This window comes from Quercus robur, chromosome 4 (genome assembly GCF_932294415.1).
Source record: "Quercus robur chromosome 4, dhQueRobu3.1, whole genome shotgun sequence".
NCBI classification, from domain to species: domain Eukaryota; kingdom Viridiplantae; phylum Streptophyta; class Magnoliopsida; order Fagales; family Fagaceae; genus Quercus; species Quercus robur.
The window spans coordinates 61,633,380-61,661,149 of NC_065537.1; the positions used below are offsets into that span (position 1 = coordinate 61,633,380).

Below are 27,770 nucleotides of genomic sequence, written 5' to 3' on the forward strand. Positions count from 1 at the left end.
GAGAAGGCTTTACCAAGGACTACACCAAAGCAAGTATACTCACTGTCAAGCTCTAGGTTGTGGACCGATTATGGCCTGTGAAGTTATACGTTTATGAATGAAGTGTGGGTTCATCATGTGTCGTATCAGCTGGTTGGTCTGCATTTGCGAGGGAAAATAGTTTGCGAGTAGGAGATGTTTGCGTATTTGAGTTGATTATGAGGGACAGTGTTGTGTTAAACGTCCACATTTTCAGATGCCTCGATTAAGTGGTTATGGTGGATGCATTCTAAATAATGTATTATGTGATGTTTAGAGTGTGTTTATTTTGCAACTTTACTGTTCATCCCTCTTTTGTTCATCCCAGTTTGCAACTTTACTGATTGGGTACTTTTGTGATGTTTAGAGTTTGAGTCTTGGAAAATTTTTAATTACTATGATGAACTTTCATATGTATTCTAAAATGAAAATGATGCTGTATTTTTTTCTCCAACTTTGTTTGGATTTTGGCCTTTTTGCATTTCATTCAATTATATTAGGTTCAATGGCGACTCCAGGATTTTATTTTAGGGGGGTCAAAAGTGTCTTGAGCTAGGATTTTGTTGTGGGGAGTAAAAAATAAAATGATAATTTTTTTTAAATTTTTATTTTTTTTATTTATTTATTTTTTTGTATATACAATTGTCATATTACATACAATAATCTAACATAGTATTCTAAATAGTATACAATACAACTATATTGTAAAATAGTCAAAAAAATATCATTAATAGTTTAAAGATTGGTCAGAAAACAACGATAGAATGCATATAAATAAATAACTAATCATAATATTTATCAAATTAATAATAATTTATTATAATCATATGTAATATCAATTAAATAAAAATATATGATAAAGAAGAGTAGTAACACACCTAAGAGTAGGTCTGAAAATAAATGTTAAACTAAGGAAAATAAATAGTAACTTATATAAGATTTTGCTTTTGAAGTGTATGATAATAACTTACTCTCTAGCATCATTGACAACCCATTTCCAAGCATAATTTCAATTTTTTTTCATCTTTAGGTACCTATGGAGCTTTGTTGTAGCTGCTAGTGCTAGCCCATTGCCCCATTTTCTTTCTTCTTAACACAAAAACTCCTGTCTCAACCAAAAGTATTAATCCATTTTTTTTCCTGGTGCAACATCATCTTCTTGACTCTTTAAAGAAGTGAATATGCAAGTGCATTTTCTTTTCTCTCTTTTATCAATCATCATTGTTATTTTACCATTAGTATTATTTTTGTTTCTTTCCTCTGCCACTATGTGCGTGTTGATATGCATAAGGGTATTTAAGATTTTTTTGTTCACATTTTTGTATTGCTATCTTTATTCCATTAAAGATTGTTGGGCATAATTTTGATGTGAACTGTTCTTTTATTGGATTTTTTTTCTTTTTTGGTATTTGTCTATAATAAACTATATAATTTTTGTATGTTCATTAATATTTAAGAATATAACAATATATCAAAGTTAATAACTTTGTATTCAATATGAACTATAGTTAATATATCAATACTACAATTCGGTCCCCCCAAGTAAAATTTTCTGGCTATGCCACTGAGTCTGATATAGATAATAGATGCTCTTCAAGGCCGCCAAAAGAAAAATTAAAAATAGTGGCAAGTACATAATACATCTATGTATAGCCTGGCATCCTTTATTTAAAAGCTTCATAGACTTGCTGTGTAATATGTATAAGTCATGCTTCCTTTTTAAAGTAGTATCATCTATACTAGTTGCACATTGTTGTCAATATTTGTTATTTTGTTCTTAAACTGTGACTTCAGTTAAATTGAACATAACTCGACTTAAATATTATCGAGTTACAATACAAATAACTCAATTTTCAAATAACCGAGTTATGTGCAATGTATACTGAACATAACTCGATTTTTAATTTACTGAGTTACATGGAAGACCAATCTGGACACTTGGATTCCTCTTGGACTGCATCTAGACCAGTCCAAATATCTGGGCTGGGTGGGGAAGCCCAGTCAACATAACTCGAGTTCTATAAAATCGAGTAACACTTAACATAATTCGTTTTCTCTAGTATTGAGTTATGTGCAAGCCGTTCTAGACATAAATTGCATTCTTGTGATTTTCCACTGCACATAACTCAATTTCAGCAGAATTGGGTTATGTGTAAGACCTTCCTGTACACTTGGATTCCTCTTGGACTACATCTGGAGTAGTCCAAATATCTAGGCTGGGTGGGGAAGCCAAGTCAACATAACTCGAGTTATATATAATCGATTAATTTGAACTTAACTCGTTTTCTCTAGTATCGAGTTATGTGCAAGCCGGCATAAATTGGATTCTTGTGATTTCCACTGCACATAACTCGATTTCAGTAGACTTGGGTTATGTGGAAGACCTTCCTGGACACTTGGATTCCTCTTGGACTGCATCTGGAGTAGTCCAAATATCTGGGCTGGGTGGGGAAGCCCAATCAACATAACTTGAGTTATATATAATCGAGTAAGCCTGTCATAACTCGTTTTCTTTAGGATTGAGTTATGTGCAAGCCGTTCTAGACATAAATTGGATTCTTGTGATATGCACTGCACATAACTCGATTTTAGTACAATCGGTTTATGTGGAAGCCCAGTCAGCACACCTCGATTTATATATAATCGAGTAAGTTGAACATAACTCGTTTTCTGAAGTATCGAGTTATGTGCAAGCCCTTCTGCTCAAAAATTGGATTTCTGTTATTTACATTGCATATAACTCGATTCATGAATAATCGAGTTATATGAACATAACGAAATGTGACTCAGCATTATAAACTCTCCCCCAGTTCTGCAGAACTTGCAGCTGTCCGAAATTACATCTTCGATTGCTCTCGTTGCATCCGGCTAGAATCGACAATTTCCCACACAAATTCTTCAAAGATTTTACATAGTGAGACTCTTTTAACGGTTGTTGTCTTTAAAATTACACATTGGTGGTGCGTTATTCTCAAATTTTTTTTTTTTATACTTCAAACTTCATTGTCTATGTAGATTGTGGTGAAATTGGGTGTTTGGCTAGTCAAATGCATTGTTGTTAGTAAGGTTGCCTATCTCATAGGTTGTCTTCCTTCCACAAAATGAACTTGCCAGTGGCTCCATATGTGTGTGGTAGTCCTTATGCTGTTTGTATGTCTAAATTGTACATTGTGCAATTTATTTAATGTTTTTTGTAGAAGCTGGTGAAACTTACTACATGTAGCTAGGAATTTCGAAAATGTGTCAGGTCCTACATCCACTTGTATGTTTCCTGTATAATATTATTACTGTTAGAATACTTGCTATCGGTGCGTGACATTATTGATCATTTTGACTGAGTACCACAATATGTTAACAAATTGCATGTTGGCTCTTTGAGTTCAACTAAAGTTTATATACTCTAGGTCTCTAACTTCAAATCATTGACTCGGACTAAAATGCATTACAATTATTTCACCAACTAAACAATCCATGAATAAGAATTTTTTTTTTTTTTTTTTTCATTGTGTTGTTGTAAACTACTCTAAATAGTATATTGTATGGATGATTTTCTACACATGGTAGCTGGTTAGTCTCCAATTTTTGTTCTCTGCTTCAAACTTCATTTTGGTTATGTTTTTGTGTGAGTTGATCGTGTTTCCACTACTGACCATCGATTAGTTATGGCTCCGAAGAGGACTAGGAGGGGAAAATGCAAAGCTGCATTCGAACCTGAAGTGGTGTTTGATCAATTAAGGTTCCTCACGCCCGAAAATGAGCAAACCTTTGAAACCATGATTAAGCGTAGGTGTATTTAGGGAGAAAGGCAAATCAATCTACATGAACTGCATCCTTTTATTCGTGAGAATCTACAGTCTAGGCATTGGATGTCCCTGTGTACAAACATACAACCCCCTCCAGCTGACTTGATTAGAGAATTCTATTCGAATCTATTGGTGCATGAGGATCTGGGTGGTCACAAGGTGGCATCGTCCATACATGGTGTACCGTTTACAATAACTAGGGAGCACGTATCTAAAGCTCTTGATGTACCTATAATTTGTACACCTACTTATCCAAACTCTATGTCTCCTCATATTGATGATGTTATGGATGTCCTTTGTGGACAATCAGTCACTCAGGGTTCTGATTGAAGTATTAGCTCAAGTGAGTTGACTGAGCTTAATTATATCTTCTTTAGGATAGCTTGTCACAACATTTTCCCTATCTCTCATATCCATACAATCCCTGTAGATAGGTGTTTCTTTCTTTACGCCCTTGTTACCAATTGTTCCATTTGTTTTCCTTCCATTTTCATCGAAACCATTGTGGAGGTGTGTAGGAGCAAGTATAAGAGGCATGCTTTGTTTTTTCCAGTTCTCATCCATAGGGTCCTCAAATATTTAGGATTAAAGAACTTTCCTTCCCAAGAGTTGGTTCACATCCAAGCCCCCATAGGAGCCAAATTTCTGAAACAGCAAACTGCCCAAAAGAAGGTTGTCGACCTCAGTGTTGGTCCATCCAAGAGACCACGAGTACGGTCTACTATTGGAGATGTTCTAGATGAGGACATGCATGGGGATCCCACATCTGTTGTCATCGAGGATGGTGATGATGAGGTAGATGTTAACACTGCTGATGCAGCGCATACAGGCCCTCTTCCTCCTTCTCTTCATGCTATGATGGAGATCATTATTGTTACTACCCAAACCTGTACTTCAGAGTTTAGAGCATGACTGGCATGTTAATATCAAGTTTACCTCAATACTAACACGAACCAACCTAAACTGAAGGTACTTATCAAGAATTGTTTCTTGAATTCCTGCTTATTTTCTTGCATAAAAGCCATAATACACACAAAGATGGAAACCTTGAAATCTGATTTCCTTTGAACTTGGAAAATTACCACCTGGCTGAAACTTAAGGTATTCACGTAAATATTACATAGCTAAACGTTTAGCAAAACTCTTATTACAAACCTAACCCCAAAGACATACAACTGGGGTTCAAAACAAACTAAGGTACTGAATTACATCCGTGCTCAAAGGATCAAGTACATCTTGATTCCTCCTATACAACAAAAGAGCTAACTGCGATACAACAAAACTCTACATTCTAACAAACGAGAAAACACAAAATTCTTGCTACCTCTAATACTCTCGCTGCTTTCAGGAAGAACCTGTGCACTGAAATATAATAGGGTGAGCTGCGAAGCCCAATAAGGTTTTAAAGCTCCATGGGCCTTTAATAAGAATGCATGTAATTCAAATAATTTATGGATATGCTAGATTTGATAAAATAGCCTTCATAATGTTCATATTGTTCTTAAAAATAACTTAAGAGCCTTAGATGAGAATACTTCATTTTCCTTTTATATAATAAATAAAATGACATAATAAGGAACTTAAATATAAGTTCAGTAATCTTATCTTTGAACAGATTATCAAATACTTTATCATAACTTCTCATCAGATTTATAACACATTCAATATACCTTTCTTATCATCATACTTTTCTTATAATTTCCAATTAGCGTTATACGTCATTTATAATACATATTAGTTAATCCAATTGTAAGTCTGTCACTACTTTGGGAGGCTTCCAGCACAGAGTGCCAGGCATCCAACATTCCCCACAATGTCAGGTAATTCTAGAATCATATCATAATACATACTTTCAACCATAGGGGTAAGTTGACATCCTCCACAAGTTGGCTGTTACCAATAAGGGCGAGTACAGCAGAGCCAGTCCCACTTTTAATGGCCAATCAGAACCTCCATGGAAATGCTAGTACTATAACCCCTACTAGCTGAGTTCAGATCCTAACAATAGAGTAACCGAAAACTACATTTTTCTGATAACTTTGCTTTTACGTAAATGTTTCACAACAGTAGCATATCCACTTTATTCTTAAATATTATATTCGTGATACAAATAATAGCATTAATATGCTAAAATTATTATGTTTATAAGATTGAACAACTCACGAACACATATTTTACTTAAATCATGCTTATATGTAATATCTCTAATCAAAAGTTTTAATGCATAATACTTTTCAAAATAATCTTTATACTTATCAAAAGCATATGTCACAAGTCCCTTACCTGAAAACAAAAGGCGCGAGAGATTGTATACGAGGAGTTCAAGTGTCCGTGTTCTCGTTCTCGCCACCTAAACAAAAAACCAAAACTTATTACGGACAAACTCTTCGTAATATATAAACTTATACCTCAATCACAACCTAACTCTCAAACTCAAGGAAATCTTAATTCCCATCACATAAAGTTTCCCAAAGCATATGATACAATCATCAAACACATTATGCACCCAAAACATAGAGAAACCAATTCATAAAATTTATATATGCTTCATTAAATTATAGCTCAAAACATACAACCTAACTTGAGAATTAAATCCACAAAGTCAAGTGTAGCATAGGTTGTTCACTGCTCATTATAGCCACGTATGCTCCATTTGTAAAATACAAACGGGCTGTCCACACACATCCAATTGTCATGATATTTTACAGAACTACTCCCCTGTATGTCCAGTATATAAAGTATAAATTTTGGAGTCAAATAATAAACCCATGATTTATTAAAAATCACACAAGACAGAATACTCAAATCTGTCTTGACAGAATTTCTTGCAAATTAAAAATTAAACCATTATTTTTATGTTCATCCAAATTCTGTGAGACCACTTCTATAACAACCATGTGTGTCTTAGAATTCATAAAAACTACTCCTAGCATCCTAATTCACAGAATATGATTTAATACATATTTTTCTTGTTGCAAACATCAAATCTGTCACAGAGACAGCTTCAGTACATATTCTTACAAAATCATCATAAAAATAGCAATAGGCCTTAATTTCATTTGGGTATTTTTATACCTATAGTATACATATTAAAATATGTTAATAAGCATTCAATTGATCAAAATATCATCAAACTTTCAATCACTAAAACAGAGTCATAGTTCAGCCTCAAAAATCAGGATAGAGGATAAAGAAGTAAAAATAAACAAATGAAGTTTTGATTACTTACCCCCAACAATTTGAAGCTGAAATTTTAGTGTTAACCCTTTAATTTCTTCTTTAGAGTGGGATATTTTGCTTTGGTGAGAGAGGGAGGGCTGCCATGTAATAAGGGGAGAAGAAAGAAACAAAGAACAAGGAAAAGAGTAGGGAAAGAGGGGCTGGAATTTTGATCTGATGCAGCCAAGAAAATAAGGCAAGGAGAAGACTTTTGGGGCAGAAAAAGAGATAAGAGATGTGGAAAATTTGGGGTGAATACGTGTATGGCTAGGGAAAGAAAAATCACACCACTTTTCAACTTTTTTTTTCTTTGCATTCACACTTATTTTTTCTTTGCATTCACACTCATCTACAAAGAATAATATCACTTTACACACACACACACACACACACACATATATATATATATATATATATATCCTTACCTTTATAAAGTTATATCCATCACATTAAAAGGGCATATATGTTCTATAATATCACAATATCAAAGCTTCATGCACTTAAAAGTAATTAAGATAATGACATGCATATAAACACATAAATTAATTAGGCAATTAGATTGGGGTGTTACAATTATGAAGACTCAGGCAGCCCATAGGCAGCTTCTACATGGTCTTCTTGCCGAGGTTACAGCTATGCGAGCGGACTTAGCTCACTATAGTTGTCCTGTTCCACCTTCTCCACCATCTGACTCTTGATGATTGCCATTGGCCATTGCACCCAGGGGGGGGGGGGGAAGATTTACAATTCGTAGTTGCTGTAGCATATTTGGAGAATTGTATGACAGTTCTATGGCTTTCAGCCAGTTCTATATTTTGTTATTTTAGTGGCAGTTTGAAGAACATGGTATCCGTTGAAAGTAATTTGATATATTAATATGATGGTTAGTTTCATGCCCATCATTACTATCATTAGTATTATTGAAATGGATCTAATGGTGTAAGAATTTTTTATGTTATTATGTGATTCTATATAATATCAAGTAGATTCAAGTCTGTGTGTAAATAAGATTTATTTCATAATTCTGTACGACGCTCACATGTTATTAGATTATAGTAATTATTAATACAAATTGAAGGTTTGTGAAAACACAATTGGTTTACAGGTTTTGATATTAACAATGAACCACCTAGGAGATTTTCCTTGGAACAATGGGTTAAGCTATATCTTGACTTCAGGCAACTATTTTTGTTGGAGGTTTTGCTGAGCTTACATGCATTTTCCACTAATTGGATATTTTTTCTTAAATCAGTAATTATATTATTCTGAATTTGGTCCCTGCCTGGACTGTACCTCATGCATCATATTTTCATTACAAAATTTATTGATGAAACCTTGCAGTGTAGACTGGTCGAAAAAGATAAAAGCGACACTTGGCACGACCTCATTCACTCCCGCATTAGGTCTAACGGTTTTTTTTTTTTTAATCAAATATAAGGAATCCAAACAGGGGAAGCCCTTTACATAATATATTAGATAACAGTGAGCTGAAGATAATAAACACCGTAAAGTTTAATGTTTTTGTGAAGGACCAAACACAATTAAATAGATATAACAGTGAGCTCAAGCCACCAACATCAAAGTTCTGAGAGCAAAGTGGTGCTTTCAACCTGTAAATGTTTATGGGACGCGATTGTTTGAGAGCACAGTTCCAGGGTTCAAGATGGTTTTACCATGTGCAATCTCTTCTAACCAACAGTCACGGATTATGGGAAGAGCGTTTTGACTGCCATCCTTGAAAATGACCAACGATAATAAACACCCTGATGTTTAATGTTTTTGTGAATGACCAAACACAATTAAACAGATATAACAGTGAGCTCAAGCCACCAACATCAAAGTTCTGAGAGCAAAGTGGTGCTTTCAACCTGTAAATGTTTATGGGACGTGTTTGTTTGAGAGCTTAGTTTCAGGGTTGAACATGGTTTTACCATGTGCAATCTCTTCTAACCAACAGTCACGAATTATGGGAAGAGCGTTTTGACTGGCATCCTTGAAAATGACCAACGATAATAAACACCCTGATGTTTAATGTTTTGTAAAGGACCAAGCACAATTAAATAGATATAACAGTGAGCTCAAGCCATCAACATCTAAGATACAATAGATGTGGTATTCAGTTCCAATTGGGCCTCGCTTTAAACCAAAAATTCTTTGACCATGATGTTTGATCGAATAGTCGAGTAAGTAGGTATTCCAAAAATGTAGTGTCATATTAATTGGCTACGATTGGCTATGATTACAAGAGAAATTTCAGTGTTTTAGGATGTGGGGCTACGTAATTTGTAAGAGTGATGGTTCTGAGACCAAAGTGATGCTTTTAACCTCTAAATGTTTAATGACCAAAGATAATGAACACCGTGATGTTTACACACCATGATTTTTAAACACCTTCAAAATGACCAAAGATAATAAACACTGTGATCTTCAGAATTTGTTTTGTGAAAGACCAAACATAATTAATAAATTAATATAGCGAAATTGTAGCGTGAAAGACAAAACACAATTAATATAGTGAAGTTTCAAGATGACCAAGTTCAAACTCTGAACGCACGTCACTAGCCCGCTGCTGTAGCACCAACTGTAGTCATATCAAACTCCTTCAATCGCAGCACATGCGCTAACAGACGCTGCTGTTTAGCTAAGTCATGTTCAGTGCTCTGCACGTGTTGCTCAACAGCTCGACACTGTTTCACACCCACACTCACGTGAATACACAATTGTGAAATTGGATGCATAGATGTCTCATTTACATCTAATGTTGCAACTACTGCCCACCTTTGATGTTGATAGGCCACAACCTGAATGACCCCTTGTGATAGAAATTAATTAATTAATTAGCCAAGTTATTAATTAATCAATTTATCATGCAAATGCGTGGTAGCACAAACAAATCACCAATAAACTAATTATGCAGCGAAAAATAAATAACACGGTGATTTGTTTACGAATGGGGAAAACCTAACGGCAAAAACCCCATCGGGTGATTTTCAGGTCACCACTCCCAAAACTCCACTATTATCACAACAAGCGGTTACAAGTAAAGGAATCCAAGTACCTTACCAACCTACAGTTGAACCCTTACCCCAATACCCAATTGGACTTATTCTGTAGTGACAGTTCCCCTTTCTGATGCACAACTCCCAAGTACGTGACTAACCAATTGCGCGGATCCCAGTACGCGACTTCAATCACCAACTAAGAAGGTTGTTGGTTGCAAAGTTCTTCAGTTCATCTACACGATGAAGATCAGGAAGATGCTTGGTCACAAAACCCTATGGTGCACATACACAACAACTTCTTCAAGAGAAAGAGATGAACTAGGGCAAGAACTTCGTCTCCGGTCACAATTTGCTTGAACAAAGTTTTCTCAAAGCTTGTGCAACTTGTGAACTATTTGACGACCCTTATATGTCTAGGGTTAGGAGAAAAGAAAGCCCAAAGACAAATTCACGGATCCCATGAAAATCATATTGGAATTATGAAAATCTTAAACCTCAACAGATAGAAGGTGTCGAGCAGCTGTCGAGCACACCAAATGTAGAATAGCTTCCTTAAGCTCAATAGATACAGCTGTCGAGCCAGCTGTTGAGCTTTAATGGTTTTGCACTATAAACCTGTTTTCTTGAACAGACTTGAAGGCTTCAAAACTTGATCTTGAAATATAGTTTCTTGAAGTATTTAAAACACATCCTAAATCTACCCAAATACAAGTAAAGTGCGTTTTGTCAAAGGATAAGCTAATTACATAAAATCATGACATATTGTTAGGTTTTGAGTTTGTAATGTTGGCAAACCATGACAAAACATGACAAAAACTAAGTCTCATTAGTTTAGAATGGTCTACATTGAAGCCCAAGACAAAAAACTCAAGTTTGGGATAAAAAAAAATGAGTTACAAGCTGGTTGGTTCGATTGATAGAAAGACAGATTCGATTGATCCAAAATTTCAGCAAAATCAGCAAACGTAAAAAGGCCATAACTTATTCGTTTGAAGCCCAAATCGCGAGCCATTTTTTCCAGTATTTAAAGGACATTATAAGCTAACCCTAGGTGGGGTTTTGAGAGTTTTTTAAGAGATTAGAGTGCATCTTGTGCCTCTTTTATAGATCTCGGGTTTTGTACCCAAAAGCTCTCTTATGTCTTCTACCGGTGTTATTCCTTGTTGAATCTCAAGATCTGGTATTGTAGAAGTTGCTGCCTTCTCTAGTCATCAAAGGTGTTGATGATCTAAACCTTCAAGGGTGGTCTTGGAGTCACAAACAGGAGAGTTTGTGTTGCTAAACCTTTTAGTGGGATCTCAAAGTCACAAACGGGGGTGTTTGTGTTTTGCAAAGGCCAAACAAAGAAGGAGTTCGTGGATTCGGAGTTTGCACGTGGTCGTGTCAGTAAGTTCTACTGGTAGGTAGCAATAAGAAGTCGAGCGTGGGGGCTTGTAAGTTTTATTGTATGAACTTCGATTCCTTTTAGTGGATTTGCTTTTTACCTTGAGGATAGCTAGGTTAAATCCTCCCCAGGTTTTTTACCGGTTTGATTTTCTTGGGTTATCATATCATTGTGTTATTTATCTTTCTGCTGCTATACATGATATGATCTTTGTGATTGTGATAACCTAGATTTGTTAAATTGGACTAAGTAACAACTTGGCTAATTACCTAGGTTAAATCAATTGTGTTTTAAGGGGTCTAAAAACCAACACATATGTTGTTAACATGTGAAACACATATGTCCTAATAGATGTGACATTAGGAACATTTAAAATCCTGTTCATATAGTGTTTTTCCTAAAGGGTTTGACATGACAAGCCCTAATAACTGAAATTGTAATGCTTGGACCATGAAATGAGGTTATAAATGCACCAGTGATATAATGTTAACTTTCTACCCCGCTAACTTCGTAGATTGATTAAGCTATGAGTCACAATGCCTCAACATCAAATTGTACAATGCGAAACAAGTTTGGACCTACTTCAACAAATGCATCATCACAAGTTCCAACAGATCAACAACTACATACATACACAAACCACTATGGAGGGAAATGGGTTGGAAAGAAGAGAGATTTCGTTAATATGCCAATATACATGTACGAGAGTCTTGGAAGCGTCGGACACATCATGGTCAGCAAACCTACAAAACTAAGTATAGAGACCACTGCAATAGAGTTCACTATAGCAGAACCACCATGGTCAACCTTATACGAGAAGAGGTGTGAGTTAGAGGTGTATTGTTGATGGCACGGGTTACGAGTTCCTAAGGCACACTCAACCGAGTTACCTAGAGATGAACCTACCAACATACTTGCTCGTCTTGAACAAGAGAACAATCAAATGGAAAGACAACTAGACCGTTTTTGCGCAATCCAAAAAGCTAGGAAGCATCTAAAGGGGAAGGCGCAAGAGCGAGCCATCAAGTCTATTAATGAAATTACTGCGTTAGATGATGAAAGAGATATTTCAGACTTCTCAGATTCAAGCAATGATGATTTCCAAAAATTTCTACCTACGAACATTAGACGTTGTTGTTAATGTCTACACATTATGTGCAATACATAATGTTGTTGTTAATGTGTGACAAATGATGATTATGTACGTTCAACTTTTGCAACTCTAAAGATTAACTATTCATTAGTTTTGACTAAGTTTATGTGAAATCAGTTTCTCATTTTTTTCCCTATTGTTCTTTGTTGCTACATTCAAGTAATGTGCTTTGGTTGGACAATGTCCTTTGCTTTGTAATGTAGGGAAAATCTTAGGAAGTGAAATGCCTCCAAATTATATTTATTGCACATTACTTGTAGGAAAATTTAATAGATTCAATACATACAGACTCATCCAAATCACATAGACCAACCACGCATATGATTCAATAATACGAATAATTCATTTATATGAGTTGTTTAAGTTGTGGTATCATATGCACGTATCTGTGTATCTTAGTTGTAATAGTGTCCTACTTTATATAGATACATTACATAAAGACTCGTCCAAGCCAAACTAACCACTTACTCATTGAAAATCCATATGGCTCACACAACACACTGTCACAACGATATTTGGTTTGCTTAGAAATAGGGTAAAGGCCTAAAAGCCTGATCAGCCTTTTAAATGTTTCATTCAAGTTATTGGTTTGTTGTAGCATTGCTTGAAAGCTCCCTAATATTGCAATTGTGATGATCGGAAACCATTGATGTAAAACTTGGAAGCATAGTTTTCTTCATGTAATTTTACATTGATGTTGAGAAAATGTAACTACATTTTGTACCTGCAAAACCTCCCTGAAAAGTTTGTAAGGGAATATGGGGATAAAACTCTCTAGTGTTGCTACACTCGCTGCTCGTAATACTAGCATTTGGCAAGTGAGGTTGGAGAAGGCTAACACAGCTCAGCACTGTTCAACGAAGTCATGTTCGCAGTTCTACATGTGCTGCTCAACAGCTCGGCACTGTTGAACCCTGTTCAATCATATCATTCATGCTCACGTGAATAAACAGATATGCAACATTTTGCAATGCATTATTTTCAAGGATGCAGAGGATCCCTCAAAACTGTAAGCAAAATTTTGGGGGTGAGCTGTCCATCATTGCTACACTTGATTGATGCAGTTCTGCATGTGATGCTCAACATCTTGGCACTGTTGAACCTTGAACACACGTACCCATCCCCACTCACGTGAATACACAGATGTGCAACCCTTTGCAATGCACCGTTTTCGAAGAGGCAGAGCATCCCTGAATTGGTTATGCATCAATTTTGGGGGGTGAGCTATCCACCGTTGCTACACTGATGTTCGTAGTGCTACATGTGCTGCTCAACAGCTTCGCACTGTTCAACCTTGTCCAGTCAATACACAGATATGCCTTCTTTTGCAATGCCTTCTATATGTTCTAAAAGCTCTAATACCCTTTGAAAAACTCTGATTTAGGCCCTAAGCAATTAATGAAATGAAATTAATGAATTTATTGCACAATTTAACTAGATTTTCCACTCATAAGTAAATATTATTATATTCATCACAAATATCAAATACTGAATCTAAAGTAGTAAACAATCAGCACAAAGATTTTAGTAAAGAAATGGAAAACCAATGAAGAACCTCTTCAATTTTAAAAACTATTTTGGGGATCCAATCATGTTAGAAATCCACTATAAGGAAACAGTCACAACAGTCTTACCATATGGATAGCAGGATAGGGAGGCTCTTGCATGGTTTCAAGATGCTAAAGAATAAGGCCTATTCACCAGTTGGGACTTAGGAGGCCTTTGTTAGGGCATTGCAAATAAGCTTTGGAAGTACAACCTATGATGATCCAATGGAAGCCCTTATAAGGCTTAGGCAGACAGTTTTTAATGGGCAATTTGAAGCACTATCAAATAGGATTAAGGGGCTGTCAGAAAAGCACAAGTTGTTTTCCCATTGGATTAAAGGATGAGATTAGACTTCTTGTGAGAATGATAAACCCACTGAATCTTAATGTTGCTTTGGATTAGCAAAAATTCAAGAGTACCTCTTAAGTCTTAACTGGTTGGAAAACTTTCAAAAATTCTCAAGATTCAAGTAGGCCTTCCATCTTGGGATCATTTAAGGTTGTATAAGATTGGACCCACTTAAGCCTAAACTTCTTGTTCGCACGATCCCTCTAGCTCAAATGGATGAAAGAAGGAAGAAAGGGCTCTGTTATCATTGTGATGAGAAGTGGTAGCCTGGACATAAGTAATGAAGGACTACAAACTCACTCAAAACATTTGCAAGGGTTTCACCTTGAGGAAATTATTGATGTATAACTAGTAGAGACTGCAGTTACTACTGCAGAGCAAGAGGTAACAATGGATGCAATTCAAATCAAATTATTTGCATCAATTGGAAACCCATCTTCAAGTACCAAGAGAATGTTAGAAAAGATTAAAGGCCAGTGGGCTATTATCCTCATTGACATTGGTAGCACTCATAACTTCCTAGAGTCATCAATCTTGGAAGCATTGAGGCTGTCGGTAACATCCAAGAAAGGGCCTGAAGTTAAGTTGGCTAATATGGTTGTGATCATGACAAAGGGAGCTTGTGCTGATGTTTAAGTCATAATGCAAGGCCATTTATACATGGTTGAATTGAATCTGCCTCCATTAGAAGGATGTGCGGTAGTGTTAGGCAAACAATGACTTAGCACTCTTGGCATTATCCAATGGGACTTCAAGCAATTGACCATGAAGTTCCTACATATAGGAAACCAGGTTCTATTACAAGGTCTGAAATTCCCCAATTCCCCTCAGCGTGAAGGAGTCTTTAACAAGGAAGGCAATTGTGTTGCAGATTACCGTGATGGGTATAAGCGGGTTAGAAACAACAGTTGGTAGAGATTAACAGGCTGTTGGATGATATTGCCAAGTCTTTGACACCCCTTTGGGGTTGCCACTGTCCAGGGGACATAAGCATTAAATCACCTTGAAGCATGGCACTCAACCCATTTGTGAAAAGCCTAATAGGTACAGTTACTATCAATAAACTGAAATAGAAAAGATAGATAAGGAATTGCTAGATGCAGGGTCCATTAGGGCTAGTCAAAGGCTCAAAGCCCATTTTCTTTGATAAATTCGATAGGTACAATGGGAGTGGTGTGATTTGAACCTTGGGCGTCTTCATTGGAAACACTAAGATGTGCCAATTGAACTATGAGGCCCTTGGCAAGCCCATTTTCCCTTCTTCTACGTTCAACAGTAACTTGGCAATAACTTGAAAGGGATTATGCTGCAAAATGTTCTCCTACTCTACACGGTAGAGTGTACCTTGGTCCTAATTCATCTTTTGAAACCAATTTTGGCTCATCATTTTAGTTACCTGAAGTCCTTGCACAAAGCCAAGCAGGATTTCTATTGTAAAAGGATGAAAATCAAGCTCAAGATGTATATCAAGGAATTTAAGGTCTGTCAAAGTTCAAAATTGAAACCTCAGCCCTTGATGGACTTGAGTCAAAGCACAAATTTTAACAAAAATCTAGTTTAAACTCACATGTCTATGTATCATCCAATATATATGACTAATAAGATAACATATAATTCATATGATACACATTTATGTGTCATATGATTCATGAACATGATCAATATGTACCTACGATATGATACTTTTTTCATTCGATACAAAATATATCGCATGAAAGAGTAAGGGAAGAGAGATGCAAACACAAGATAAAACCAAAGAACTCGGCGAAAAACCTCTCCGCGACCCTCCAACTCGAAATTAATCCACTAGTGAATAAGTTGGAGTACACGACTAACAAAAGACCTTCCAAGCCTAGTCTACCCAATGTACTTAAGCCCTCCAAACTCCTGCTACCAATGGACTTCTCGGAGTCTTGTTTTCACTAACTTTTCGGATCCTGCAATACCACCTGATTGCATCCACCATTTAATGGCTCCTTCCAATGCTTCCCAACAGCACCAAAACTTGACTCAACACTTAGATTGGGTGTGGTAAGTATTTGGGCTAAGAACCTCTCAATGATGCAAAGATGAAAAGGTAGGAGTAGAGGAAAACCAAGACAAAATGTGCAGATGATTGTGGGTATAACAATCTCTAACTCTCAAGTGTTTTTGCTAGGGTTTTCTCTCTGAAAAACACTCCTTACATTTTGTGGGTAATGAGGGTATTTATAGTGTGGGTAAAGAATTTGGTAAAGCATTTTATATTTTTGCCAAACAGAATATTTCGCAGGTACCTTGCGAGATGGCTTTTCTCGCGAAGTACTTGCAAACTTGATAGCCTGGTGTGACTCTCGCGGGTTACCCTTCTCGCGAGCTAGTCGTGAACTGCACTGATCCATCTTTGAAGCTTGATTCTTCACCAATCTCTCACACTCATCCCTTACAAATAAACCCACATAAATATAGGAAAATGATTGAAGAAATTAGAATCAAATTTGGCACAGAATTAAAGCCAACAAAGGCTAGTTCAAAATCAAAACTTTACAATATATATATATATATATATATGTATGTTTTTCATTCATATAGGCAAGGCAATGCTATAGCACATGCCTTAGTTAAAAGAGCAAAGTTTTCATTTTCGCTTTTTGTTTGGATGGAGTTTGTTCCTTTTGACATTGATAATCTTGTAATTACTGATTTACCAGCAAGTTGATTAATGCAATGCAAGCACTGTTTCTAAAAAAAAGAAAAAAAAGTTAATTTCATTATAGAACCGTTACATGCCTTATTACTATCATTAAAAAATTAAAAAAAATCAAAATATGAAAAGGAAATTTTTAAAATTGTGTAGGTTGTTTATGCTTAAACTCAAGATTCAAGAACACTGTACTTCTCAATAAATGAGTCATATATCCCACTAAAATTTTAGACAACAAACACAATCCATAAAATAAATAAATACATACACACATATATAACGCTAAATAATTCTTCAAGTTTTATTGATGTCTTCTTTAATCTATATTGCATAAACTTCACTAAAAAAATTAAGTAAAAATTCTCTATTTATATAAATACATATTAAATTTGACAAAGTTTATTTTTAAATAAAATATGTATAATATGTTTTTAGTGAAAATAATGTTCCATGATAAGATATTATTGTCTTTACAGAACTCTTTTATTTTTTTAATTTTAATTATTTGAGCTGAACAAATATCGTCCCACACCACACATATCATGATTATGACTTTCTTAAGAAAATTTTAAATACTGGATTTTATTTTGTTAGCACTAAAGCTAGATAGATTTTTCTTTTTTTTAAAAAAGATAAAATTTATTTATTATTTAGCTTGTATATTTTGGTATTTTTCATTTCTTGATTATTTTATTTGTACTAAAAGGAAGATAAAAAAAAAAATACTCAAGTTTTTATTAATATTATTATTTTAGGGGAAAAAAAAAAGTACAGAATCATAAGAGTATTCACATCAGTGAGTATATAATAAAAAAAGATGTCAAATTTACATATTTTTGCCTAAAAATTACCCACATAGTGAGTGCACAATTGTGCATAACAATTTTGCAACAATGCAAATGACTATTTTATTCTCTCTTTTTTCTCTGCCTCTGTATTCAACCTTTCACAACCTCTCTCTTCCCCTCTGTTTCTTTTTTCCTCATTTTTCATTCCTCTGAAAATTGCTCACTCTCAGAGACTATGTCTCTCTTATATTATCCTAGATTGATGATCAGTGATAGTTTTGGTGTCATGTGGGTCATAGATTTGCAAAATAGATTTCCTTAACATTCATATATTTGCTTGAAATAATAGGTCTTTTTAGTTAACCGCATATAGTTCTCATAACAAATTAAGAGAAGCAAGATCAACAACATCAGATCAAAAGGACCACGAAGGCACAAACAAAGTCAGACTCCCAAGAAGAAAACTGGAGACTACATATACAAACTCGCTAACACTATCACACTCAACGCATCCAACTTCGATATCACAGAAAAGACGTCCTTGGTGTGTTTGAAATCAGCTCAATGTTAACAATCAAGCATTCCTTCTGGTCCTATCCAAAAAAAAAAAAAAGCATTCCTTCTGAGATTTTTTTTTTTTTTTTATTATTATTATTATTTTTTTACGTAGATGCTACATGCTTCAGTTTAATTTTGTGTTCCTCCAAGTCAGTCGTTAGATTATGAATCTTGAGCTGATAATTGTAAAGGTTTTTATCTTTTCTAAATTCATGTTGAAGACGAATCCACAATTATGCGAGTCTATACAAATGATCAAATGCAAACTGAAAATTGAACCCGCCATGCTGCAAAATCTTATGGCCTATTTGGAAGTTTAGAGAGGGAGGAGAGTAGAGAGGAGTAAAGGGGAGGAGAGTAGAGATGAATGATTCCCCTCTACCTTGTTTGGATGTTTTTAAAATTAGTAAGGGGGAAGGGAGTAATTAGTCCTTCCCTTTGTTTGGATATTTTAAAAATTAGGATGGAGATAAGAGAAAATGATTAAAATAGACAAATTTACCCCTATTTGAAAATGAACTTACAACATTGGTTTATGATTAATTTGTTAGATTAAATAATTATGACTATAGCATGCAATATTTTTTTTTGATAATTTTTTTTCTAATGTGAATTAAATAATCAACATTGGTCTATGATTAAATATTTTTTCTGCTTTTTTATTATACTAAAAAAAAAACCATCCTTAATTGATAATAATTAAAATAAGAAAAAGATATTTGGTTTGTTTGTTTACTGAAAAATCAACAAAATATTGAATTTTGAGTTTTTCTTTCATTTATTGTTATTATTTTTAATATATTTTTTTTTTATTTTGCTTAGTATGTGAATTTAATTTTTTGAGGATTCGGAGAAGAATTGAGACCCAAAAAACAAAAAAGTTAGAGAGAGTGACTATGAATTAACTCAAAAAATAGGATCCTACTATGTAATTTAAATTCAAATGCTTACCCACTTACTATTCAGAAAAGAAAACAACTCAAAATTCTCAAGAGAATATCCCTGCTAAATACTGAGCAATAGCACACAAATTTCAATCAAAACAAATGACATTTGATACAAATTAGTGAATTGCCAAAATAAACATAGAATCATGTAGATGCATGACTATCAAAAGAAAAAATAATCATTCCAAGGCAATCTACGAAGCATATTCTATCCTGAAAAGTTGCCATATGAGAGTACACAAATTAAATAAAATTCAAGCACTAACCCAAGTTCAATTAGGATCTCAAAAGATACCAAGTAAATTACACATTGATAGTCGCTTTTACAGGTACAAAATTCATGATTCATGCTACTCAATGCTAATAATTTAGAAGTAAAGCTTACAATTTCTCAAATGCAACATATAATAGAATAGCTAAAAGTACACGTGGTTTCATATTTCCAAAAGCAGCTGCAGCAAGCAGCAAAGTTTCAAACCTCCTCATATATAGTGTCCTGATGATTTAGCTGGCCGAAGTGCTGCAGGTGTTGATACCATCTTTGCAATCGTTAGTGAGATCATTGAAAGTTTCATTCTGTTTTTTACCTCTCAGGAACACTTCTGTATCAACTGATATCCTCATGTAACCATCAAGTTCAACCGGATTACCATTGTTAAGCTTTGTCATCTCTGAGTTCCACTCGCTATTCTCATCCCAAAGATCCTTGTACTCGTCAAGAAAATGAGTAGAATACTTGTCCTTCAAAGGGTCAAAGAACGATGTATCAGGTTCATTTGTTGCGATATAAAGGCTTCTCCCATCTTCAATCTTGTCCCTCAAGGTTGAGATAAGCGTATCAGGTGAAGTATCTGTAGCAAGATTAGGCCAGAACTCCCTGTTTCTTGCCTTCTCTCCTCTCTTTATGTGAACTGCGTCATAATCCCAATTCAACCTTGATGCAATTGCTGACACTTTGTCCATCAGCCGTCTTGATTTCCATATCAAATGCCATGGTCTTTGAACAATAGACTCGGCCTCTCCTTCACAGACCCTATACCAGTAATTCCCAAATTTGCAATACATGTCTCCTTTTATTCTCTTGTCTATCCATCTAATAAAATTATCCCATGACAGCAAAGCTATTACAATCCATGATATGCATAAATACACTAAGCTATTACAATTTAGTGTGTCTTGTGTAATCTATTATATAAGAATATAAAACTTAGAAAGTATTTGCCTTGCTAGTGAAATGCCACTTCATGGTTATAGTAATGACTAAAACTAAAATCAAATAAAAGAAACAACTTCATAGCCATTTTAAGTTATTAGGAAATGGCAGTCATATAGCCGGTATTCTAACATTGAGTGCATGCATGTGTGGGTATATGGGTTTATGGGTATAGTAGATCTTCACATATGCCATCTCTGTTTAATAGGTTGTGGCGTTTGTGCTCCAGTAGGTTAGGAGTGTTTTATCAAGTTCTTCCAAAGTAATGGCTTTTGAAAAATTTTCTGGAAACTGCTTTGTAGGCTTGAGATAAAGAAGAAATATGGAGAGGGGGCATGAATGTTTTAGTAGGTTAGGGACTTCTTCTTATGGAGTGGATCTTTGGAAAGGCATTAGGTGGTTGTATAGCAGGGCAGGTGGTCTTGGGAAGTTACCTTTCGAGTTTGTCTTTCTTACATTGCTCAATATGTTTTTGAATGAGCACACTCATAAGGCATAATGGGTAAGCTGGCTTAGCAGATTCATTTATGCCCTAAACTGTTTTTGCTACCCAGCAACGTTGCTCAAATCCAAGAGGAATAATTTTGTTATCTTCCCCTGTAATCCCTCTTATTACAAAGTCAACCTTAAACTCTACTACAACAATCTGTTGCTTATTGGAGGACCCATAACTATGAACATTGGCTTTGACCATAGGCAGGCGGGCAGCTTAAGGTTTGGTGCATAAGTGTATTTATATAAAATGCCTCCTGTCTTGAGCCAAGCCCAGTATGTTATGAAGAGCACAACTCATCTAACAAGTAGAACAGAATAGTCTTTTATTTTTATTTTATTTTTGGCTGGTGGAACTGAATATAAGCAGCAGTAAAATAATACAAGGAAAGAAAAAAGTTTCAATGTGTAAATAGAATAGAGACAGTTGAAACATCATGTGATTACTAGGTACCTTTTTAGTGTAAATCAAAATATTACAATCGAGCAAAGTATTCAAATGATATAAAAATAAACAGAAACCCAAAATTATCATTCAAAAGAATAAAAAAAGAAGAAGGAAAAAATAGTAGTGATTGTCGTCTTTCTCAATGATTAAAACATGCCACTTTTTAATTTGAGGCAAATCATTAACAAACATATTAGGGATTCTTTAGTCATTTTACAAGAAGGGACTTCTATGTGAAATGAACATAACCAAAATTGGGATTCTTTAGTCATTATCATAATTCTTGACCCATGCTGCGTGAACTCAAGACCACAACATCCATGAAGTAATATAAGAGATTAAAAAAAAATCATCACTCTAGCGTGTATTGTAATTTTGGCTAAAGCTAATTTTGGCTCAAAACCCAAATGCCAAAAACATAAATCAGATCCATTTTCCAGTTCAAACTTGAACATCACAAAGCTGAGAGAGTACCATTTTGGTTGGGGCTTAGGAGGAGGCAAATCAGAAACCCATTCACCAAAAAAACAAGAAATTACCCAAATCAGAAGCCCATTTACAAAAAACAAGAAATTACCCAATAAAAATAAACAAGAAACACAAATCCATAGCCAAAATATACAAATTTATGCAAGTTCACAATCTAAACTCACTTAAGCACTTTATCAAACACGTTATGAGCAATACTTTGAAACTTTAAAATTTAAGAAAAAAAGCCCTCAGATCCAAAACCCACCCACAAATAACATGTTATTACCCCATAAAATCATAATTAATAAGAAATTACCCAATAAAATCACAATTTTAAGAACATAGTTATTTGATTCAACTTGAAAGAAACCCATGAAACAGAAATTAAAGCAGAGTTTACCTTTGTGAGAGAATGCTAGGCGTGAGAGAGAAGAGTGAAAGATAGTCCAAGAGTGAAGAAGTCGTGAGAGAGAGAGAGAGCTAGCATAAGCTGAGAGAGCTGAGAGAGCTTGAGAGAAATTCGTGGGTTACAGAGCTAAGAGAGCTTGCGGGTTACAGTGTTTTTTTTTTTTTTTAACGTTAAAATACCTAGTAATTTTTTTAATATAATAAGGTTAAATCAGGTAATTTACATATTTAATAATTTATGTGCTCTACTCTCCCTCCAAATCTCTCCAAATTGGGGAAATTAAAAATGAGGGGTTGAAGGTAGTTGAAACCCCTCCCCCTCCTTCCTTAAAAAACTTCCAAACAAGGTAGTTAAATTACTCTCCTTCTCTCTACTCTACTCCCTCTCCTTTTTTTAACATCCAAACAAGCCATGAAAGTTCTTCCACCAACTGAAAAGTAAATTTGGAATGACCTCTGCATTGCACATGTTGTGCGCAACTCCACAGAATATGTTAAGGAAACGTGTCATTGTCCTTGGCAGTGGCACTATATAAATATAACATGTATGTTGCTGTGATAAGGGAAGCTTCCAATAAAATAGAAGCCGTGTACTTCACTAGATCAAATAGAAGAAAGGAATTTTGAGAAAAAGATCCCATAGGACAACCAAAGCCCATAAATTTTTTGAAGGAAAAAATTAACAAGAACCATATGATAATTTGTCTCAAATTCTACCCATTAATGAATAAATACATGAAGTATTTAACTGCAGACAGTTCTAATAACAATTTACCTCGGGGAAAGAAAAGCAAGAACAACGTCACAAGATCAAAAGAAAGGACCATGAACAAAGGCCTAAATAAATTCCCGGGAAGAAGCACGGAGACTACATAAATGAACTCAGTAACACTATCACACTCCACTCATCCAGCTTTGATATCACAGAAAACATGTCCTTGGTGTTTTTGAAATCAGCTCAATGTCAGCAATCCAGCGCTCCATCTCCGGTAGTGATTCTCTTTTTGTAGATGCTACACATTGCTTCTGTTTGACTTTGAGTTCCTCAAACTTAGTTGTTAGATCACGAATCTGGACATGATAACTGAGAAGGGTCTCATTAGTTAGAAATTCACGATGAAGACAAAACCACGATTGTGCAAGTTTATACAACTTCAAACTGAATATTGAATCGGGCGTGCTGCACAAGCTTAAAGTTCTTCCACCAATTGAAAAGTAAATCCGTAGTGACCTCTGTTGCACATGCTGTGTGCAACTCCACCAAATATGTTGAGGAAACGCATCTTTGCCCTTGTATTTAAAGTGGAGTTGGCACTAATATCCCCGTATTTTTCAAATAAGCTCTCCAGAATTGGGGCAAAGTTTCGAGAGACCATATAGTGCCCAACATTTACAACTTCAGACTCCAACTCCCAAAACGTCATTCCTGAATCTCTCACATCAAGCTTGGCATTCTCCAATTCGTAAATGCAGTCCTTGACAGATGCAGTGTATGTATATTTCTCAACCTTCATTTGCAAATCTTTCGCATAAAACTTAACATACTTCAAGAGCAATATGAATATCTCGTCTGAATATGAATTTTCTAGAATGTCTTCCATATTCCTAAACTCAGCTCTAGACATTATCTTTCCAATCAAATCACCTACTTCTGCTTCAAACCTCACGTATTCCTTTTTCTCATCTTCATTAAAAAAGCTAAATATGTATTCTGAAGTGAAGCGTATTTTTAATATCTTTTCAGCCTTCTGTCTATCCACACTTCTCAATTCCACATTTCCACGCCTTCCGCTAAGTGAAAGTAACACCTGCTAAACAACCGGAAATTAAAACCAAGGTAATGAACAATATAGGTCTGCAAACTGCAATGTCAAGACAACAGCTAAAGGAAGAGGATAAATAAAAATTATAATTATGTTCTTTGGTGATAAGATTTGCTATTTTTAATTTTTCTGGCTTAATTTTTGGTGACTACACTTGAAAGATCAGTTATGTTGTCATACTAACGTTCAATGTTTATTGATTATCAAAAAAAAAAAAAAAAATTCCCCCTAAAGAGGTACGTGCTATGAGAGGGTGGATGTATTGAATGTTCAAATAGTGTGTAAAACACCAATGAACGTTTAGATCCCTAAAATTAAAAAAAAAAAAAAAAAAAAAAAAAAAAAAAAAAAAAACAAGCTTATAATCGAACAATGTATGTGCAGAATATGAATATAAGCTAAAACAAAATTGGTAAAACACTTTAAACCGAAATTAATCACAACCACAGCAGTAATTAAAAGGTAAAGAGAAAGGGAAGAGAGATGCAAACACAAAAATAACACGATGATGTGTTATCAAAGAGGAAACCGAAGAACTCGGCGAAAAACCTCTCTGCAGCCCTCCAAGCAGTAAATGATCCACTAGAAAATCAGTTGGGATACATGAATAGTAATAGACCCTCCAAGCCTAATTTACCCGATGCACCTAAGCCCTCCAAGCTTCTTGCTCCAATAGGATTACGCCGAACTTTGTCTTCTCTAGCTTACCGGATCCTGCAACAAGCTCCATGTTGCATCCGCCATTCTTGGCATCTTCCAATGCTTCCCAAAACTCCAAAAACACTCTCAACACTTTGAATGGGTGTGTGTAGTGTTGGGGTACAAATCTCCTCTCTATGGGTATATCAATGGGAGAGGGAAAAAGAAGAGATTACAAAAATTTCTCTCTAAGAATGAGTAGCTCTCTCTCTAATAGGTGGGTATGATGTAGAAACCTCTTTTAGGGTTTTTTTCTCTCTGAATAACCACCCCACATTTCATGGGAATAAGGGTTTTTATAGTAAGGTATGAGATGGAATGTGAAAAGTCAGTTTTCATCCAAACAGGGCATTCGGGCGACTTGGCCTCGCGATTGGAATGAGTCACGAGTTTGAGTCGCGAAATAACTTCCAGGCCAGATGGTACTTTTTTTCCTATAGTGCTCTAGCTATTGTGACCCTTCAGCTCCCTACATACTTCACACGTGTGGCGACTTGCTAGTCACGAGTTAGTCGCGAGATCTAGCGCGAGACTCCTCTTGAATGCACACAATTTGAGTTTCTTCACTCTCTCACACACAACTCTTACATTATTTCCACCTAAATACAGGGTTTCTACATGCTGAATTATAAACAAATTTGGCGCGGAATAAAGCCAACACATGGTTGATTAAATTCAACCTTACATGTATACACCCAATTTATGGTATACCATTTCCTACTGAAGGGGTGGAACCATGTTCACAATGGGAACCCCAAAAATGTATAAAAATATTTTGGGTAAATTTCACAAATCTACCCTGAAGTTTGTGATAATACCAGCTAGGTTTAAAACATTCTAAAATTCATCAATTTGGTCCTCAAAAGACAACTTGTCCCTAATAGCCAAACACCATTAATTCATTTTCTCATCTTCCTTTCTCTCTTTTCTGTCTTGTTCATTTCTCAAAACTCTCTCTAACTAAACTTTATCACTGGTGAAACTCATGGCTTGGTCACCGGCATCAGCAACACCACCATGCAAGGATCTTCTCGATTCCCACCGCAATCAACGTTGTCAATGGACTCTCGTCCCTCTCTCTCTCAGATCGGAACCTACGTAGTAGTGGTGGTGGTGCTTCAATCTAGATCTTGCCTTCAATAGACTATTGCAGCGACGTCATGGATCGTAGCATGGCCAATCTTGTGATTTGGTGTGTGTGTGTGTGTGTGTGTTTTTTTTTTTGGATTTTTTTTGGTTTTTTTGGGTTTCTATTGGTTTTGAAAGAAATATATATATATATATATATATATATATATATATTTTGTGTTTTTTTTGTAGAGTTTTTTTTTTATTTTTTATAAATTTTTTCTTAGAGATTTTGATACTGTTTTTTATGGATTCAGAGATTTTGGTATTGTTACTATGCTGATTTTTTCTGGTACTCTGGGATTATTTGTAAAGGGTATTATGAAAGTAACGGTGTTTGGCTGTTAGGGATTATAACCACTCAAATAAAATTGATTTCTGGCAAGATTTGCTAAACAATTAGCTTGAGGTTAGAGAGAGAGTTTTTGAGAAAGAGAACTCAGAAAACAAAGGGAAAATAAGGGGGAAGGAACAAACAAGACAAAAAAGAGAGAGGAAGAAGAGAAAATGAAAGTAACAGTGTTTGGCTGTTAGGGATAAAGTTGTCTTTTGAGGACCAACTTGGTGGATTTAAAAATGTTTGGATCTAGTTGGTATTATCACAAACCTCAAGATAGGTATATGAAATTTAGCCAAATATTTTTACAGCAGGTACTTTAGGGGAACCAAGTTCCCAGTGGGGACCTATAAATGTTTAAATATTTTTTATAGCCAGTACTTAAGGTGTAGAACCACGTTTATAGTGGGGGCCCTAAAAATGTTTAAATTTTTTTTTTATAGAAGGCATTTTAGGTGTAGAACCATGTTTATAGTGGGGGATGAATTATTCTACTGCCACAAACTTTACTATACCTTTTATCAGTGGTGAATCCATGAAAGTTTTTCTACGCCAAAACTAAATATAATAAAATTCTTAAGTAAAAAAATGTTTTATTTCATAAATTAACTTATTTTTTTAATAAATAACTTTAACTTAACAAAGTTGTGCATTATATTTTTTCTTGATACTAAAATAATTTATAATTGAGCCTAAATAAATTTTATAACAATATTTTTTTTTCTATATACACAGTTACACAATCACTCTAATCTTATATTGATCAATGAAATTCAGGACCATGTTCAAAGGAACAATTTCTACTTATATTTATTTGCTTTGGTTCACATCTTTGAGCCTTTCTAGGGGGTTTAATATCTAAAGTTTCAACTTTTTAGACAAAAGATTGAGACGTAGATTGTAGATGTTTTCCCATGAATTATTCACATTTTAAAACATTAATTTTTATTTTTATAAACTAATTATTTAGTTAATTTAGAATGAAAGAAAAAATGTATGAACAATAAGTTTAAACTGCTAAGCAAATATAGTGAGATAAAAAATAAAATGACAATTTTTTTTTAAGAGAGTTTCAACATATGACGTTTGCTTCTGATGATATAGCTCTTTATCATCAGACCAAAACACTAATTAGCTTTAGGTGTAGGTGAGAATTGAACCACAGATCTCTTATTCAACAATCAGAGACTTTAATAATTAAGTTAATTGAAATCTACTAAATTAAAACAACAATTAAGCGAATCTCAAATCTCGAAACCAAAACCCAAGACAAATACATTAATTTATAATAAGCAACACT

General features: G+C 34.9%; 2 protein-coding genes and 1 long non-coding RNA gene across 3 annotated transcripts in view; all 3 read right to left on the bottom strand.

The window, feature by feature from the left end:
- Positions 1–27,770, bottom strand: part of LOC126723242 (uncharacterized) — an 83,930-nt gene that overhangs the window by 49,022 nt on the left and 7,138 nt on the right. The gene's annotated exons all lie outside the window — the stretch shown is intronic.
- On the bottom strand, positions 4,859–7,283 carry LOC126723244 (uncharacterized). Its single transcript, XR_007654198.1, has 3 exons — positions 7,051–7,283; positions 6,105–6,171; positions 4,859–5,183 (listed from the first exon to the last, which is right to left on the bottom strand). It is a non-coding gene; the product is annotated as an uncharacterized LOC126723244 (long non-coding RNA).
- Positions 19,714–22,590, bottom strand: LOC126723243 (uncharacterized). The gene is made up of 2 exons (XM_050426568.1): positions 22,476–22,590; positions 19,714–20,544 (listed from the first exon to the last, which is right to left on the bottom strand). The coding sequence occupies exon 2, from the start codon at positions 20,514–20,516 to the stop codon at positions 19,956–19,958; it is 561 nt and encodes a 186-aa protein (XP_050282525.1). The 5' UTR covers positions 20,517–20,544; positions 22,476–22,590; the 3' UTR covers positions 19,714–19,955.

Bases quoted from the DNA above. Each gene is read 5' to 3' on its own strand.
- LOC126723243 (XM_050426568.1), bottom strand. From the start codon at position 20,516: ATGTATTGCAAATTTGGGAATTACTGGTATAGGGTCTGTGAAGGAGAG.